This window comes from Esox lucius, chromosome 15 (assembly GCF_011004845.1).
Source record: "Esox lucius isolate fEsoLuc1 chromosome 15, fEsoLuc1.pri, whole genome shotgun sequence".
Lineage (NCBI taxonomy): Eukaryota > Metazoa > Chordata > Actinopteri > Esociformes > Esocidae > Esox > Esox lucius.
Window position 1 is genome coordinate 5,883,846 of NC_047583.1, and position 20,008 is coordinate 5,903,853.

General features: G+C 45.2%; 1 protein-coding gene across 4 annotated transcripts in view; it reads left to right on the forward strand.

Annotated features, from left to right (window-relative positions):
* The window catches only part of trim9 (tripartite motif containing 9), a 43,100-nt gene that overhangs the window by 11,600 nt on the left and 11,492 nt on the right, over positions 1-20,008 (forward strand). For 2 of the 4 annotated variants that reach the window (XM_010896298.4, XM_010896299.4), the window contains exons 2-7: positions 5,000-5,095; positions 5,480-5,536; positions 6,777-6,899; positions 17,646-17,756; positions 17,956-18,109; positions 18,329-18,474. In XM_010896298.4, the coding sequence (XP_010894600.1) occupies positions 5,000-5,095; positions 5,480-5,536; positions 6,777-6,899; positions 17,646-17,756; positions 17,956-18,109; positions 18,329-18,474 (687 nt within the window). The remainder of the gene's footprint in view (positions 1-4,999; positions 5,096-5,479; positions 5,537-6,776; positions 6,900-17,645; positions 17,757-17,955; positions 18,110-18,328; positions 18,475-20,008) is intronic. The other 2 variants (XM_010896300.4, XM_010896301.4) reach the window with 1 other exon arrangement.

Here is a 20,008-nt window from a genome sequence, read left to right on the forward strand (position 1 = left end):
CCCAGTAAATCTCCCCTGCCTTTCCAACATGGAAACAGTGGTCACCAAAGCCGTTGTTCCGTGGAAGATTTGAAGTACCGTTGATGTTTACGTTGGCAACCGGAAGACGGACAAGTGGGAAAACCAGTAGTAGCAGGCTTCACTTAAATGTAGCAATGTTAGTGACGAAAAAAGAACAATACCAAAATTATATAAAAAATATGCAAAATTGCATATTCCCCCCGCGCCCTGGTCAAATCTAACGTGGAACTTGACAAGGAAAAGTCTGTCAGTTCAACGCAGATGTTGTTAACAAAGTGTCATTAAGCTAGCTACCACTGCCCCATATTAAAGCCAAATAATCCTGCAGCAACATGAAGATTAATGAATGCGAAGAATCTTGATCTACATTTTCCTTTTGGGCAAATTACCTCGCTATACTTCTATTACCGGAAGTATAGGCCTGCCCTGCTTTTAACTGTTGGTGCGCACAACACACACACACAACAGACACACAACACACGCACAACAGACACACAACACACGCACAAGGATCTCCAGGCAGAATTTAGACAGGCTGCAGTGCTTTCTAGTGTTTAATAGATTCACAGAATGGGGATTTTAAATAGCAGATGATCCTTCTGGGAACGTTTTAGATGACATGATGTAACGCCTACTTCAATAATGGTCTGCCAGCGTCCCAAATTGTCCTCATTCCCGATATAGTGCACTACATTTGACCAAACTGCCACAGTTTGCCCTTTTGGGACGTTGTGCTCCTGAGCACTTCCTTCCCACTCAACCAGCGGGGCATCAATACAAATTGGCGCTGATGCTTCTCGCTTCTCTGTAACAGATTGGTAAGTTTGTTCACCGCCATCTCTCGGCTGCCGAGGGAACATGGAACAATGGCCCTGGAGTCACATGAGTGTGTGTGTGTGTGTCCATGTGTGTGTGTTCGCATGTGTGTGCAGAAAGGCCCTGGGACATTCTGGTTGAATTATGCATAATGAGCACACTCGCCTTAATTACGAACATAATAATACACACACTAACACAAACAGACACACACGCATGAACACACACACACGTTCACAAACTCTCGAATAGCGTGGTCGTCCCCTGTGAAACCTTATGGTCCCTTGTGAAACTTCGATTAGGTCTAGTTTCAAGCACTTTAACATTCCAGCCTATCCATCAGGGGCCCACTAATGAAGCGTAACAAGATGTTTTTATTTTTGTTTTCCTGCCAGTGGGACTTGATGCATAGTGCAAAAACTCCCATTAGGCAAATGCCTGTATGCCATCATGTCAAAACCCCAGAATCCGTTCGCTCCTGAGCATTTATAAATCCCACACCAAAGAATCTCAGCAAGAACATGCCGGCATTGCCTGTTTGAAAGCGAGAGAACAGTGTGCAACGTGTTTAATAGGTTTCTGCTAGAAAACCAGAAAGGTTTCTGCTGATCCTGCCAAATAGCCAGATGTTTATTGGAGGGGAACTCATTCTTCTATTCATGCTCCATTCAGGTTAGCAAATCCAAGGTCATTTAAAGTGAGACTCAGCGTTGTGGCGTTGCTGCGGGCAGTGCCTGGGATTTCTCACAGTCACACACAGGTTCATGCTGCTGCAACAACGGTGGACCAGAACAGAGGAGTGAATGAATGTGTGCATCTTCCTCAGATGTCTGAGGCTACTTTAATGTCTGAGGCTACCTTAATGTCTGAGGCTACCTTAATGTCTGAGGCTACCATAATGTCTGAGGCTACCTTAATGTCTGAGGCTACCTTAATGTCTGAGGCTACCTTCATGTCTGAGGCTACCTTCATGTCTGAGGCTACCATAATGTCTGAGGCTACCTTAATGTCTGAGGCTACCTTAATGTCTGAGGCTTCCATAATGTCTGAGGCTACCTTAATGTCTGAGGCTACCTTAATGTCTGAGGCTTCCATAATGTCTGAGGCTACCTTAATGTCTGAGGCTACCTTAATCTCTGAGGCTTCCATAATGTCTGAGGCTTCCATAATGTCTGAGGCTTCCATAATGTCTGAGGCTTCCATAATGTCTGAGGCTTCCATAATGTCTGAGGCTTCCATAATGTCTGAGGCTACCTTAATGTCTGAGGCTTCCATAATGTCTGAGGCTACCTTAATGTCTGAGCTGAGGCTGCCTTAAAGTCTGAGGCGTAGATGTTAATTTTACATTCAGCACTGATTATGAGACATTGTAAACTCTCATGCATGTTTATGAGAAGTTATAATTTATTATTCCTGCTGACTGTTAGCAAGGTATTGCCAGATGGTTGTTGACTTATGTAATAATCCTCATTGGCCCAGGCACTGACGTCTTCCCAATCCATACAGCATATTTCAGCAGGGGTGAAACAGAACAAGCTCTGCTTGCGTCCCGTCATAGTTTGACCTGCGTTTCATTTAGCAGTGTGCCATGAGAAGCGAACTGCCCTTTCATAGACCTGCACAGTGGAACAATGACCACAGATGGATCAAATCAGCCGTGATGGTTTGATTTGTGTGACAGAGGTTCTGCTGGACTGCTAGTCTACCTGCAGTGACTGTAACCATGGTGTCTGGCTGGCCCAGATTTGATTGAGAAAAGGAAATGGGTCTGGGGTCAGAGACTATATGACAGAATAGATAAAAGTGAAAAGAATGGCTAGGTGGTTGAATCTTTGTGTGTGTGTGTGTGTGGGCATACAGTACATGTCTTTATGTGCGTGTTCGTGTGTGTGTCTCCTTACGTGTAGTTGTGTGGGTGTGTGTGTGGGTTTGTCTGTTTGTATAGATGCAAGTGTGTGTGTGTGCAGCCACTTCTCTGTCTGTGTGGGTCGATATGGTTGCCTTTACATCTGTGTGTTGGTGCGTGATCCAGAGCAAAGTGAGAATATTTCTGTGCTGAGAGAGGCTGACAGGATGAGTTGTCCAGGTCAAGTGTTATGGTTGACAGTTTCTGTAAGAGTCGATCCAAGTTAAATGGAGTGGAGGGATTTGTTGGAGGGGAGTAGCTCCGTGAGGCTTGTGACCATCAGGGAAAGGTTTATACATTTTTCATAAAACACTGTGAAGATTTTTCTGGAGAAAAAAATATGTATATGCTTTCATGTACATTTCATATAAATACACATATGGAAACATAAATGGGCTGGCCATCTATGGTACCAAAGGTATTCATCAGGTATTCATCAGGTATTCATCAGTGGTCCGTTGGAACACACAGTTCATTTAAAGCTGAAGTAATCACAGATTGCCTCTTTAACAGTATTCACCCAGGCAGGCATCGCAGTCCCAGGATCTCTGTTGTCAACCCACAGAAACATTTCCCCAGGGTTTCCCAAACATTTCCCAAACATTTCCCCAGGGTTTCCCCAGGGTTTCATCTGTGTTTCTCCAGTGTTTCCTCGCCAGGATTTCTGTAGTATATCCTCTGTTTCAAGACATTCCAGGCCCCTGGTTAGTCTACATCTCCATGGAGACGTCCCACGCCGAGTCCACACCCAGATCCCCTGCAGGCTGTAATAAAGGGTAGTTTTGTGTGATGTGTGACTCTCGAACTGACAGGAAGTCAGTACAGAAGGCAGGACACAGAAGTCGGTACATACCACCACTGTTAACTGTCTTTGCTCAGCTGCTGCTGCATTCCCATTGTGCAGCCGGGTCATGTTAGTTACAGCTGTCATGGTTTTCAAATCCCCAAGGTCAGAGGTTCACCCTCTCAGAACTCTGTGTTCCTATTGGTCGGTTCAGTTCACACGAAGCGCCTGGGGATTGACAGAAATGATCCTACGCTATGTTGAATCTGGCTCAAAATATATCTCGACCAGTAGACTCACAGAAGAGTTAACTGAGTTCGTCCATCCTGGTACTCCAGCCAGGTTCAAACAAACCATTGTTATTGAAACCGTTATTGAACCTGTTCCTGTTTACACAGAGGAGAGTCCACAGTGTCCAGGGGTGGAGGATCCAAATGGTGTCCTCTACAGATGGGCCCTATTCTATAGGGTTTGTATCCCTGACCTAGAGAGGGTCCGAGTCATGTTCAGACCCTAGGGACTGACTGGGGTGGCCAGTTGGTTTCCCTGTATCAGCTCTCTGCTGGGTTCCGGAACCAAAGTTGAGTTCTGACTGGGTGAACCCCCTCTTTTCCGCTTCAGTCCACCCGAAAGATAACAAGCCCTTTCCTCACTTGGCTGATCTCCAGTCAGTTCGAACACACACAGTTCCCAGGGTCTGGGTTAGCAGGTGTCTGTCCACACAACCCCATTCCTGGGTACCCCCCCCCCCCCAGACTCCGCTGTCCAAACAAGTACGTTTGTGCGTCTTTGTCGTCACAGTGAACTACTGCAGAAGCGTTTCCTGTCATGTGATGTTTGTATATGGAACACATTATGTGGGGTTCAGAGGTCACAGAGCTCACTCCGTATTGCGAGACTGATAAACGATTGGAATAACAGTCATTCCGTTCTCCTAGTACAAGGACATGTTGATCTGTTAATTCTTAATTTGGCTCACAGCACACGTGCCTACATTTATGTATTTAAGCCCTTTTAAATCCCTTTAACACCCTTTAAATCCCTTGAACACACTTTATTCCCCTTTAACACTCTTTAACACACTTTTAACACCCTTTAACACCCGTTCAATGTGATGTCGTAAGCGAAACCCAGTATAGTAAAATCAAACACGGATTACTGTGACGAGGGCCAATTGTGATGTCACAGCCGGCACGGCTCGTGGGCGAAACACGGGCCTGGTGGTGGTACCGAGGCTTGGTTTGGGTTTGGCCTTCACATCAGAGGCGACTCTTTGACACATTTCTCACTTCATGAACCAAATGTGTGTTGACCACGTAAACGTCCGTTGGCCGCTTTCCCGGTGGTTGCATGTGTATTGAAAGTATCACCGGCTCAAATCCAGGTTTTCCTTCTAGGTTTCAGGCGAACGCACCAATGGGGCCAGATTTTCTCTGATGTCTAACCCCTCCCCTTGTCCCGCCCACCCTCAGGGCCAGCTGTCCCAGGCTCTGAACATCCTGTCTGACCGAGCCACCGAGGCCAAGGAGTTCCTGGTCCAGCTGAGGAACATGGTGCAACACATACAGGTACTGCCCCTGGCGTCCAAAATGGTCCCTCATTCCCTGTCTAGTGCACTACTTCTCATCAGGGGTGTATGGAACTCTGGTCAACAGTAGTGCATTCATGGTTAGGGTGCCGTTCGGGACCCGGACCTAGTCCCTACTCCCGCAATCGCAAGCTCCTCCTGTCCTACCTGATACACCCGCATGGTGTCCCAGGTGTAAATCAGTCCCTTATTACAGGGATACAACAAAAAGTGGAACTGGGTTCGAGGTCCAGATATGAATTTGGTACGCTGACCGAAGCACATGATGGGCAACCCGATCCAGGTCACCTGCGCCCCAACAGTAGCAAAGCATTCTGTTTCTCTGGGTTAGATGTCCGACCTGACCCCTCTTCTTGTCACACAGCCCGCTGATGGTCCGGGGAGACCCTTACTAGTGACATCAGGGTGGGGAACTCTGAAGGTGAGGAGCGTTAGAGGAGTGGAGTGGAGGAGTGATGGAGGAGTGGAGTGGAGGAGCGATGGAGGAGTGGAGTGGAGGAGTGATGGAGGAGTGGAGTGGAGGAGTGATGGAGGGGTTGGGTTTGGAAGTCAAGACGAAGCTGAGATCTGTACCTGCACACTCCACCGAACTCCCACACACATCGCCACCTCGTTTCGATTGAAAACAATTACAAAACAACAAATACCAAAACCCTGAGAAGTGCCTAGATCTCAAAGGCCATTACTTACACTGCTCTGTTCATCAGTCTTCTCAGCAGTGTTTCAAAGTGAACATTTAAGAAGTCAAAATAATCTGAAAAAGACTACAAATTGTCTAACCAGTCATCAGAGACAACAGATGGTGATGCTATGATGCCATGACTGCTTCGTCTTAAAATGTCCTCAATCATCACCATGGTAGCCTGTATCTTGTCTGGCCTGACATTCAGGAGAAAGACCCAGTCGGCATTCCCAATGGAACCTTATTCCGTTAGTCCACTTTGTCCGTGGCACTTAATAGGGAATAAGGTGTAATTTGGGTTGCATGCACTCCCTACTGTCTCTGCCATTTCATGGGTCTCACATTTTCTGTCGGCCTGTTTATTTAGTGTTGGAATGACACGTTCATGTCTTCCCTGTCCGTCTGAATGACTTTGTCAAAGTCTGTGTGACGTATGCTGCTTTCAGTTTTTTGTAGATTTATATAAGCTCATTAAAGAATCCCCAGCCCCCTCTGTCTGTCTGTCTTCTTGACTGTCTGTTCTCTGTCTGTCTGTCTGTCTACTTGACTGTCTGTTCTCTGTCTGTCTGTCTTCCTGACTGTCTGTTCTGTCTGTCTTCCTGACTGTCTGTCTGTCTTCTTGACTGTCTGTTCTCTGTCTGTTTTCCTGACTGTCTGTTCTGTCTGTCTTCCTGACTGTCTGTCTGTCTTCTTGACTGTCTGTTCTCTGTCTGTTTTCCTGACTGTCTGTTCTGTCTGTCTTCCTGACTGTCTGTCTGTCTTCTTGACTGTCTGTTCTCTGTCTGTCTTCCTGACTGTCTGTTCTGTCTGTCTTCCTGACTGTCTGTCTGTCTTCTTGACTGTCTGTTCTCTGTCTGTCTGGCTGTCTTCCTGACTGCCTGTTCTCTGTATGTCTTCCTGTCTGTCTTCCTGACTGTCTGTTCTTTGTCTGTCTTCCTGTCTGTCTGTCTGTCTTCTTGACTGTCTGTCTGTCGTGCAGGAGAACGGCGTGGAGTTTGAAGCCTGTCTGGTGGCACAGTGTGACGCCCTCATCGATGCCCTGAACCGGCGCAAGGCCCAGCTGCTGACCCGGGTGAACAAGGAGCATGAGCACAAGTTGAAGGTGAGACGCCATTTTGGATCAAGCCCAGGGGAATTCCTGCCTGCAGGGTAGTAATGATACTTGAATGAATGAATAGTGAACAGGCTAGGTTATGCATAAGTTGAAGGTGATCTTCCCTGAGTACCAGTTCTCTCCCATTCAACAGACGTGTGCACTTTTACAGATGCTGTATCTAACTTTGTTCATTTTGTCATTGCAGGAATTTGCCTGCGTCCCAGTTAATTTTAACTTACTGTATTCAAGCTCTAAAATGGCTTCTAAATTCAACAAATGACACTTTAAAATCTCAGACTTCAATCTCATGAAAAACCAACCTCTCTGCCAGAAATGCCATCATTATAAGCGGCATAACACTTCACATATCCTGTTTCTACAGGATTATGTTCCCGATGTCGTAAATTCACCTCAAATCAAGAGGCAGCATCTATATGTGTCCTGTCGTGGACGGAACTCTATGATGGCCACTGGCTCCATGTGAAATAAGTTGGAAGGTGTGTGCTTGTTGAGTGTAGATCAGGACACAGCCCAGTGCACGTTTGCAGGGCTCCCCTGAACGTTCGCCCTTCTGCATCTTGGGAAGTGTAGTTCATTCACCCAGTGGACTCAGTGCTTGTCAGCTTTTTTTTAGAGGAGAATGCGGAACCCAACCCAGGGGCATTGCTTCCTACCAGAGAGCAAAGATGAATAAATTAAAGAGACCTGACAGACACTGTTAATTCATTATTTTCTCCAACACACATAATTACTCGCCTGCCATTTCACACGCCAAATAATGAGGAATCGCTGTCTTGTTCAGGAATGAGGGAAATACTGTACATGACGATAAATAAGTCAGGTGGTGGTTTGAACGTCTGTTTAAATGCCAATTTGAGTATATGAAGAGTATCAGAATTATAACAGTATGGTACCACTTTCCGAACCACTTTCCCGAACCAACTCTCTACATTTGCAGTAAAGGAGCTGTGTGCACTCCGCAGTTGGACAAGGCAGAGGTATCTGGGGCACAAGATCCTACGTGATTTGGTTTTTGAATAGTGTCAACTGTGTGATATCTTGAATTGTATAAGACAAGGTCTGGAAGTGATTGAACGGTTGTGAATGTACTCCATTTCAATGTCCACATTTCAGCGCACAGTTTAATGCCTACATTAACAGGAATGTTTGAAGAAGGCTGGCCAGGCCGATGACGTCCCATCGATGAACGGTGAAAGCTGTTCAGTAAACAGCAGATATGCAGGTGCCTCTCTTCAATCTCACATGGAATGTAAGAACCAAAAAAATTGAACACACAGCGCCAATGTGTTCCGAACATTATTCCACAAGTCTTTAAGTCTTTAATTCTATAGCTCAAACCTAATCCTCATTTAGGTGTAAGGAGAAAAGAGGAGAGGAGAGGAGAAAGGGGGAGGGGAGGAGAAGAGGGGAGTGGGGAGGGGAGGACAGGAGAAGGGGGAAGTGGAGAAGAGAGGGGATGATGGGAAATACAAGGGTACAGCGTACAACATTCAGCATCCAATTTCATGCCTGGTTGGTCGTCTGAATTAAGGTTTCAAACACGCGTGTTCTCTGACATTTACAAAAAGTTGAGGCTACACGCTTTTATACACGTATGTGGATGCGCACATACCCTTTTTTTGCACACACAAACTCTTGTGCTTATACACATTGCATTGGGTGTACTCAGTAGTAGAGAGATTACTCCCACACCTCTGATACACAGCCTCGCTCTGTCCTAATTGTCTCAGGCAGACAGTGTAAGGCTTAGTTTTACATGACACACTTATGGCTGAGCTCCTGGCAGCAGTGCATTCTGGGTAATTGGAGACACAGGGGCGGGGGAATTTGTCTCTGTGTCCTCCAGTCCATTACCATGTTGTTGTTAACATGCCTCCGACATCTAGTGCATCTAGTAGAAAGTTAGATAGGGGAAATGTTGTCATTTGGGACATGTTCATTGTCTCAGTCATTCTGACTCTCTGGGTCATATTGTCTCTTTACGTAACTCATAACCATGACATGACACATGAAGGAACCATTTTGAACGTTTATGAATGTTGTCATTAGGTGTCATTCGGTTGATTGTGTCATTTTTTATGCAAGGTTGACATTGTTTGGGATGTCTTTGTTATGACAACTTGACATTAACTGAGACAAAATATCCTGTCAATGTCTTTATGACAACTTGATATTAACTGAGACAACATAACCTGTCAGTGTCTTTCTTTATGGCAACATGACAGTAACCAAGACAACCTGTCATAAACATGGGCCTAATTATCAAACTTGAAGAAACTATTAAGCCAGTATTCTGTCTGCCATAAAAGGAACTTTGCTGATCCTGAGTCTGGTGCTCATACTCAGCATATTGAGCATACATGGCAGAAATACAAAGTGGAAATATGGAGTCATAAAGGTAATCACACTCCTGAGTCACTGAAGATTCACCTCAAAATGATAGTGGCACCACTGCTTAGCCATACGCCATTATAATGGTTTTTCCATTATGTGAAAAAACAAGTCAAGTTAATATCAACGTTTTTTCCAGGAACATAGTTTGTACTGTAATTTTTTTTATGTTGATGCAGAACATTCATTCATCTAACTAGTGGTTTGGATGAACAATAGGCTAATAATATACATTATTCAAGAGATAATGTACATAAGTGACACGCGTCACTTGAATGGATAGGCGATGCATGCTCATTGGCAGTTGTGATGGACAGACAAACTACACATGCAAATTGGTCGAGGTCAAATGCTATAAAATTGCTATATTTTTGATCAGGTGCGCCAAAACAGGTGCAAATTATTAGAAAATCATTAGAGAGTAACTTGGGAAGGTCCAGCCTTCCATAATGATTATAAACGTGTTCTAGTTTTGGCTTTAAACAAAGCCAGATGCCATGTGTGGTAACACTTTATAGAAGAACCTTGTACCAACTGCAAAGCCTGGAGGCAGTGGCATCATGGTCTGGGACTGCTTTGCTGCCACAGGCCCTTGCCAACTTGCCATCATTGAGGTAAAACTATTACTGAAGTATAATCCTACAGTGTTAGTTTTTAAATTAGGTTGCCTTTATCTGTCAGTAGCATTGAAGTGATGAGGGTTTGTTAATGCTCAGACAAGAGACTCAAAGGCAGACTCAGGAGGTAAACAATTAAAAAGCAGAAGCAAGTTGTAGACAGTCAGAGGTTTGATACACAGGAGTTGGATAAGCTATGTACAGGCATGGATGGCACTGGAAAGAACATAAGACGAACTGGGATCAGGACAAACAGAAAAAACAAGTTAAATACAGAAAGGATAAAAGGGAGATGGGAGACACTTGGTGCACAAAAACACAGGTGAATGGAATCAGGGTGTGACAATATCTAACGTCCAAATATGGAAATCTAATGTCCAAATATGGAAATCTAATGTCCAAATATGGAAATCTAATGTCCAAATATGGTTCCACATGACTACCACTGGACAGTGTCAGTCAGGAAAGACTCGTGGGATTACTCTTCTTTTGGCACATAGGGGACAATGTATGTGTTTAATGGACTGTAGTTAATTCCAATAAGTTTGTAAAGGCATATTGTGGTTCCCTGAGTTGGAACAGATATTAGTCCCTCTCCTTACCCGAAATGTTTAACCTCAACCCTAACCATCATTTTAATCCTAAATGTAAGCCATAAACTTAAAACCAAATCTTGTAAAAAATTGAAATGTTTTTTTTCTGTTTCAACCACAGTTATATATTGTATAGTTTGTTTATACACAGATATATAGTTAAGCCAGAAACACACACACAGCCTTTTCCTCTCCACTGGCCATAGAGACAGTATTGCTTGATGATGCCAGAGGCAACTATCTCCATGGTGACCAGGACCTAGCAATGTGCAGAGCTGGTTATTGGAGGGGTTTGTGTGATCGTGTGTGTTGTTTGAGTGTGTGTCTGTTGTGTATTGTTTTGTATGGTTGTGTGGGTGTGTGTGTGTTGTTTGGAGCAGTGTGTGAACGCGTGAAGCCCTCAGTAACATAATGGCTCCTTCTTAAATGGCACCCTGATCACTGAGTCATTACATCAGGGTAGATGGAGCACTCTTTGAGCTCTCTTTCACATTGTCTCTCTCTTTCTGTCTGTCTCTCTCGCTCTCTCTTTCTCACTGTTTGCCAGTCTCTCTTTCTCCCTTCTGTCTGTCAGTCTCTCTTTCTCTATCTTTCAGTGTGTCTCTCTCTGTCTGTCTCTGTCTAGATATATAGTGATGGATTTGTTCAAACAGAGTCAAGCAATCAAACATAGAAGCATACAACAGTAAAGCTCTGTCTCTGACCCCCAGGAATACAGTCTTCCATGGTCATTCCTCTTCCTGAAAACGTTCTTCCATGGTCATTCCTCTTCCTGAATACATTCTTCCATGGTCATCCCTCTTCCTGAATACAGTCTTCCATGGTCATCCCTTTTCCTGAATACGTTCTTCCATGGTCATTCCTCTTCCTGAATACGTTCTTCCATGGTCATTCCTCTTCCTGAATACATTCTTCTATGGTCATCCCTCTTCCTGAATACAGTCTTCCATGGTCATCCCTTTTCCTGAATACATTCTACCATGGTCATTCCTCTTCCTGAATATGTTCTTCCATGGTCATTCCTCTTCCTGAATACCGTCTTCCATGGTCATTCCTCTTGCTGAATACATTCTTCCATGGTCATTCCTCTTCCTAAATACATTCTTCCATGGTCATTCTTCTTCCTGAATACGTTCTTCTATGGTCATCCCTCTTCCTGAATACGTTCTTCCATGGTCATTCCTCTTCCTGAATACGTTCTTCCATGGTCATCCCTCTTCCTGAATACGTTCTTCCATGGTCGTTCTTCTTCCTGAATACGTTCTTCCATGGTCGTTCTTCTTTCTGAATACATTCTTCCATGGTCATTCCTCTTCCTGAATACATTCTTCCATGGTCATTCCTCTTCCTGAATACGTTCTTCCATGGTCATCCCTCTTCCTGAATACGTTCTTCCATGGTCATTCCTCTTCCTGAATACGTTCTTCCATGGTCATCCCTCTTCCTGAATACGTTCTTCCATGGTCGTTCTTCTTCCTGAATACGTTCTTCCATGGTCGTTCTTCTTTCTGAATACATTCTTCCATGGTCATTCCTCTTCCTGAATACATTCTTACATGGTCATTCCTCTTCCTGAATACATTCTTCCATGGTCATTCCTCTTCCTGAATACATTCTTCCATGGTCATTCCTCTTCCTGAATACATTATTCCATGGTTATTCCTCTTCCTGAATACATTCTTCCTGTCCCATGGGTCCCGGTCTACAGAAATAGGGAACTACATAGGGAATTGGGTGACATTTGGGACAAAGATTTTGTGTTTCAGATGACGCTAATCATCAAATAGAAACACGTCCTGCTGGAGGGACCAATAGCATTGCGGGGGGGGGGGTCAACACAACCCAATCAGTAGGTCATAGAGGGAGACAGAAGAGAACGGTTCAGCCAGTACCTAGTGGTAACGAGGAGGGGAGGGGGAGGTGAATGAGGAGGGGAGGAGAAGAAAGGGGGAGAGAAGGAAGTAGGATGGGAGGAGGAGGGTGAGAGGGGGACGAAACCCAGAAGATATATCCAGAGATCAAGGGTATAACTGCGACAGAAGGGGCTAGTAGCCTTGGGATGATCAACATGGGGGTGGGAGGTTAGGCAAGAGGGTGGTGAAGGGATGAGAGGAGAGGAGCTGGCAAAAGAGACCAAGAAGACACTGGACAGGAGCCAGGAAGTGTCCGCACTGAAGCCGGTCAGGTCTTCCAGCAATCTTTTTTGTATTTCTGTTTATGAAGACTGTGATCTAGGTTTACTGTCCTTGTATGAAGACTGTGATCTAGGTTTACTGTCCTTGTATGAAGACTGTGATCTAGGTTTAGTGTCCTTGCATGAAGACTGTGATCTAGGTTTACTGTCCTTGTATGAAGACTGTGATCTAGGTTTAGTGTCCTTGAATTGGTGCAACAGTGTTGAATGGCCCCAGCCAAGAAGAATGGTTCCTGGCCCCAACAAAGAGGGTAAAAGAAAGAGAGAAAAAGGAGAAGGAGAAACAGACAGGGTGAGCGGGAGAGGGAGACAGAGAGACAACGGCCCACTTTTCTAGACCTACCTCTGTCCTCAATCTTTTTACTCTGCCCTCTTTTACTGCTGGCTCTCTCTCTCCATTCTACTCTCTCTCATTCTGTGCTTATTTTTGTCTTTCTCTCTCTCTCTCTCTCTCTCTCTCTCTCTCTCTCCATTTCTGCACCCTCTCCTTCATTGTTTTCATAGCAGGACCTGGAAGGTAATTCCTCCCGCCTGACAAAACCAAGAGAAATGGATGTGATTCTTTGGTCTCATCAGCTTCTGCAGTAATACTACTGTTGCCTGGAGCAATCTAATATCTGGCACGCTAATCCCTATGTAATGTACTACTTTTAACCAAAGCCTATGGGCCTGGGAAATTTTAGTTCACTATATTGTATATAAGGTGTCATTTGGGACATGCTATGACTTATATTCTTCACTTATAATTGCATTGGGCTACCCCCTACTTTCTGGAAGAGCTCTCCCTCCCTCCTTTCTCAGATTACTGCGGTGTACAAGACCAGTGTATTGCGCAGTTCATTCACCGCAAAGTTTGTCAGGTCAGGTTCCTGAAGTGAAGACCAGGGACACGCTTTTCTCCTCTGCTTTTTGGATTCACCTACGTATCTAAGAGTGAGTGTTGCTGGTCTTGGTTGTTTACGCCGTGGCTATGACACGTTGCTGGTGAAACACCCTCACAGAGTGTTGCTGGTCTTGGTTGTTTACGCCGTGGCTATGACGCATCGCTGGTGAAACACCCTCACAGAGTGTTGCTGGTCTTGGTTGTTTACGCCGTGGCTATGACGCATCGCTGGTGTGTTGGCTGGTTCTTTCTCAGGCCTAACCAGGGACAGGCTCAGCTTGGGACAGGCCACTCGCAATGGGGATAGGGAAAGGAGGAAGACGGGGAGGGGAGGAAGGAGGACACAGAGGGCATGGCAGAGGATCGGGGAAGGGGAGGAGAAGGAGGAGGATTGGGTGAAAACTTTCTTTTTTTAACAGGAAGCCTGTTGTCTACAGTTAGAAGAGAAGCACCTCTTGGAACAGTGCCAGACCTGACACTACACACACACACACACACACCATCAACCCCCGCAGCCTGGGCCCAGGGCCAGACAGAGAACAGAGATACAAGTGGAACCCTGGCCTCTGGTCCAGCCTAGTGTACTGTATGGAGAAGCATAGGCTATTTTAGGGGCAGCCAGTGACAGGCCCACAGTCCCTAAGGTCAGAGGTCAGGCCCACATCAGCACAGTCTCTAAGGTCAGAGATCAGGCACACATCACAACAGTCTCTATGGTCAGAGGTCGGGCCCACCTCTCCTTAGTCTCTAAGGACTGAGGTCAGGCCCACCATCTGCACAGTCTGTAAGGTCAGGGGTCGGGGTCTACATCTCCCCAGTCTCTAAGGTCAGAGGTAGCGGTCTACATCTCCACAGTCTGTAAGGTTATTTCCACTGAAACAAGATTGTTTTGGTTCTTTAAATCTGCTGGGGACTTGGTACCAGGTGAAATGGAAACTAAATCAGAAGGGCACTGTATACATTTTCAGGAGTTCAGTATGGAATCAGGGTTCCTTTATTCCTGAAGATCAGAGAGCAACTCAATGTGTTCATGTCTGAATGAAAGATGGGGTTCTGTTCAGTCCATTGAGATTAACATTCGCATTCTGGGATCTTTTCCAAAATCCTCGGATCATGGTTTTCTTGAAAAGGGGGATTAAATATAAACTTTATTTTTTTGCATTTTTACAAAGTCACGTAAATCCAACATTTCTTTTTCATACAGTTTGGTTCTTGGTGGGACCCATTACCCCCCCCCCACCGGCGCAGCCATGGCAAAGTGCTGCCTCAGGGAGCTCCTCTAAGATATATGAATGCAAGCAACAGTGTTGTCTTTTAATCCAGTTTCAAAGCCAGCCAGGTAGATATTTATGTTTGGTCAGCCAACTGCATTTAGAACAGCCTGGTGATCGGGGGGCATAAAGTGCCTACACAATAAAAGGGTTTTAATATGATACGCTCCGAGCCACACAGGAAAACAATATCTTCCATTTATGTACGACGGCAGTAGAACCAGTGGAAGGCCTCTGTAAGATGTGCTTCTCCTCTCCTACTCATCTACACTGAAATAAATTAAAAACGCAACACTTTTGTTTTGGCCCCCATTTATCATGACCTGCACCTAAAGATCTAAGACTTTCTCTATGTACACAAAAGTCCTATTTCTCTCAAATATTGTTCACAAATCTGTCTAAATCTGTGTTAGTGAGCACTTCTTCTCTGCCGAGATAATCCATCCACCTCACAGGTGTGGCATATCAAGATGCTGATTAGACAGCATGATTATTGCACAGGTGTGTCTTAGGCTGGCCACAATAAAAGGTCACTCTAACATGTGCAGTTCCATCACACAGCACAATGCCACAGATGTCACAAGTCTGGACGAAGCGTGCAATTGGTATGCTGACTGCAGGAATGTCCACCAGAGCTGTTGCCCGTGAATTGAATGTTCATTTCTCTACCATAAGCTGTCTCCAAAGGTGTTTCAGAGAATTTGGCAGTACATCCAACTGGCCTCACAACCACAGACCACGTGTAACCACACCAGCCCAGGATCTTTACCTCCAAGATCATCTGAGACCAGCCACCCGGACTGCTGCTGCAACAATCAGTTTACATAACCAAAGAATATCTGCACAAACTGTCAGAAACTGACTCAGGGAAGCACATCTGCATGCTCGTCGTCCTCATCGGGGTCTCGACCTGACTGCAGTTCGTCATCGCAACCGACTTGAGAGAGCAAATGCTCACATTCGATGGCATCTGGCACTTTGGAGAGGTGTTCTCTTCACGGATGAATCCTGGTTTTCACTGTACAGGGCAGATGGCAGACAGCATGTATGGCGTTGTGTGGGTGAGCGGTTTGCTGACAACAAACACAGGTGCATTTTATTGATGGCATTTTGAATGCACAGAGATACCGTGACGAGATCCTGAGGCCCATTGTTGTGCCATTCATCCACGACCATCACCTAATGTTGCTGCATGATAATGCACTGCCCCATGTTGCAAGGATCTGTACACAATTCCTGGAAGCTGAAAACATCCCAGTTCTTGCATGGCCAGCATACTCACCGGACATGTCACCCATTGAGCATGTTTGGGAGGCTCAGGATCGGCATATACGACAGCGTGTTCCAGGTGCCGCCAATATCCAGCAACTTTGCACAGCCATTGAAGAGGAGTGGACCAACATTCTACAGGTCACAATCAACAACCTGATGAACTCTATGCGAAGGAGATGTGTTGCACTGCGTGAGGCAAATGGTGGTCACACCAGATACTGACTGGTTTTCAGACCCCCCTCCCCCAGACCCCCCCACTACAGTGAAACTGCACATTTTAGAGGGGCCTTTTATTGTGGCCAGCCTAAGGCACACCTGTGCAATAATCATGCTGTGTAATCAGCATCTTGATATGCCACACCTGTGAGGTGGATGGATTATCTCGGCAAAGGAGAAGTGCTCACTAACACAGATTTAGACAGATTTGTGAACAATATTTGAGAGAAATAGGCCTTTTGTGTACATAGACAAAGTCTTAGATCTTTGAGTTGAGCTCATGATAAATGTGGGCAAAAACAAAAGTGTTGTGTTTATAATTTTGTTCAGTGTATGTTCAAGTCTCTATAGCCTTTATTCTGTCCTTCTCTATGTTTCTATTCCCACTACTCTATCCTTTTCTATGATGTCTTAAGGGCCATTTATTAGGTGTTGGTGAGGGATCAGATATGTCACTGTACAGTGAAGCTGAAGTCTTTCATTACCAACTGTTTCTCTTTCTCAGGTGGTGAGGGATCAGATATCTCACTGTACAGTGAAGCTGAAGTCTTTCATTACCAATTGTTTCCCTCTCAGGTGGTGAGGGATCAGATATCTCACTGTACAGTGAAGCTGAAGTCTTTCATTACCAATTGTTTCCCTCTCAGGTGGTGAGGGATCAAATATCTCGCTGTACAGTGAAGCTGAAGTCTTTCATTACCAATTGTTTCCCTCTCAGGTGGTGAGGGATCAGATATCTCACTGTACAGTGAAGCTGAAGTCTTTCATTACCAACTGTTTCCCTTTCTCAGGTGGTGAGGGATCAGATATCTCACTGTACAGTGAAGCTGAAGTCTTTCATTACCAACTGTTTCTCTTTCTCAGGTGGTGAGGGATCAGATATCTCACTGTACAGTGAAGCTGAAGTCTTTCATTACCAATTGTTTCCCTCTCAGGTGGTGAGGGATCAGATATCTCACTGTACAGTGAAGCTGAAGTCTTTCATTACCAATTGTTTCCCTCTCAGGTGGTGAGGGATCAAATATCTCGCTGTACAGTGAAGCTGAAGTCTTTCATTACCAATTGTTTCCCTCTCAGGTGGTGAGGGATCAGATATCTCACTGTACAGTGAAGCTGAAGTCTTTCATTACCAACTGTTTCCCTTTCTCAGGTGGTGAGGGATCAGATATCTCACTGTACAGTGAAGCTGAAGTCTTTCATTACCAATTGTTTCCCTCTCAGGTGGTGAGGGATCAGATATCTCACTGTACAGTGAAGCTGAAGTCTTTCATTACCAACTGTTTCCCTTTCTCAGGTGGTGAGGGATCAGATATCTCACTGTACAGTGAAGCTGCGACAGACCACCGGTCTTATGGAGTACTGTCTTGAGGTCATCAAGGAGAACGACCCCAGCGGATTCCTTCAGGTCAGTATTTAGTTACCACCCTCTGTGTTTGTGTGTGTGTGTGTGCATGAGTGCAGCCCAAGCTTTTGACTCAAAGTGCACCATATCCCCTAAATAGTTCACTACATTTGACCGGGCCCTAACCGTATGAAATGCCATAATGTTGGGATGAACCATGTGACCCCGTGTGACCCTCTATGTGACCCTGGTTTCCCCCCAGATCTCAGATGCCCTGATCAGGCGGGTACACCTGACGGAGGGCCAGTGGGGGAAGGGCACTCTGACCCCTAGGATGACCAGTGACTTTGACCTCACCCTGGACAGCGGACCACTGTTACAGACCATACACCAACTAGACTTCGTGCAGATGAAAGGTAGGGTTGGGGTTGGGGTTAGAGGAGCAGGAGAAAGCAGGGAAAACGATGGGAGATGAGAGAATAGGACATTAAATGTTCACTCTGTGCCTGGTGGCAAATCGGCTTCAATTGTTTCCATAATATCAATATTTAAATTCCATGTTTAGGGAAGTGTTTATTATAATAAATACAGAATTAGGTGTGTGTGTTTAGTATTCTAACTACCCCCCCCCCCAGTCCCGGCAGCCCCCATGCTCCAACTGGAAGAGTGCTGCACCATCAACAACAGTGCCACATTGTCATGGAAACAGCCACCTCTCTCCACCGTGGCTGTAGATGGATACATCCTGGAGTTGGACGATGGTAACGGAGGACAGTTCAGGGTGAGTGTCTCCATGGTAACAGAGGACAGTTCAGGGTGAGTTTCTCCATGGTAACAGAGGACAGTTCAGGGTGAGTGTCTCTATGGTGTGTGTCCTGGTAACAAAGGTGTGTCTCCATGGTAACATAGGGTGACCGTCTCCATGTTTTTTGGTGTGTTTTTCAATGGTGACTAAGGACAGTTCAGTGTCTGTCTCCATGGTAACAATGGGACAGTACAGCGTGTCTCCATGGTAACTGTGCAACAGTTTGAGGTGGGTGTCTCCATGGTAAAGATATTTTTTGTGCTTTATTGGACAGAAAAGAGGGACAGGTTGAGGAGGGTTTTTGCTGAAAGAGCAGTGGGCTGGATTCAAACCCACACTGCAGCTGCACAGACCTCTGGATCAGTCCTGGTCACTCATGGTAACCTGGTCAAAAGCAACACAATCTTGTAGGAGCAAGTTAGCTTCAGTGTTTGTTTTCCTCTCAGTGGGAATGGGGACAATTTAGGTGTCTACTGTACATTAATGTCAACCGGACTATTCTCAGAATTTCCACCGCAACTGCTTTTTAAGACAAGGATAATATCCTAAGTCACAGACTCAAACAAACAATATAAACCTAACCCATTCAGAACACACAATATAAACCTTACCCATTCAAAGGATTTGAGTTACTGTTCTAGTTGTGTTGTTCACCTTCACTGTCAAACAGAACCTCTATAGAGCGGACTGTGTGCTGAACAAAGACTCCCTTATGGGGAGCCAAGCAGGCAGCAGAGCAATCAGGAGAATGTGACAGATAGACATTGTCACTGAATCTCTCTGTCTCACAGTCCCTGGTGGGGGATGTGTATATGGGTCTGCATGTACATGTGTGTACGTGTGTGTGTGTGGATGAAAATCTGATGAATGTGAGGAAGAAAGGCCCAGTCCGTAGCGAAGATGTCAGATTTGATCGTCACATACAGACACAAACACACACAGATAAACAAACACACATGTGTGAAGTGTTTTTATTATCTACAGATCTATCCCCCCTTCCACTGTTATATACAGATCTATACCCCCTTCCATTGTGTTATCTACAGATCTATACCCCCTTCCATTGTTATCTACAGATCTATCCCCCCTTCCACTGTTATCTACAGATTTATCCCCCCTTCCACTGTGTTATCTACAGATCTATCCCCCCTTCCACTGTTATCTACAGATCTATCCCCCCTTCCACTGTGTTATCTACAGATCTATCCCCCCTTCCATTGTGTTATCTACAGATCTATCCCCCTTTCCACTGTGTTATCTACAGATCTATCCCCCTTTCCACTGTGTTATCTACAGATCTATCCCCCTTTCCACTGTGTTATCTACAGATCTATCCCCCCTTCCACTGTTATCTACAGATCTATCCCCCTTTCCACTGTTATCTACAGATCTATCCCCCCTTCCACTGTTATCTACAGATCTATCCCCCCTTCCACTGTGTTATCTACAGATCTATCACCCCTTCCATTGTGTTATCTACAGATCTATCCCCCTTTCCACTGTGTTATCT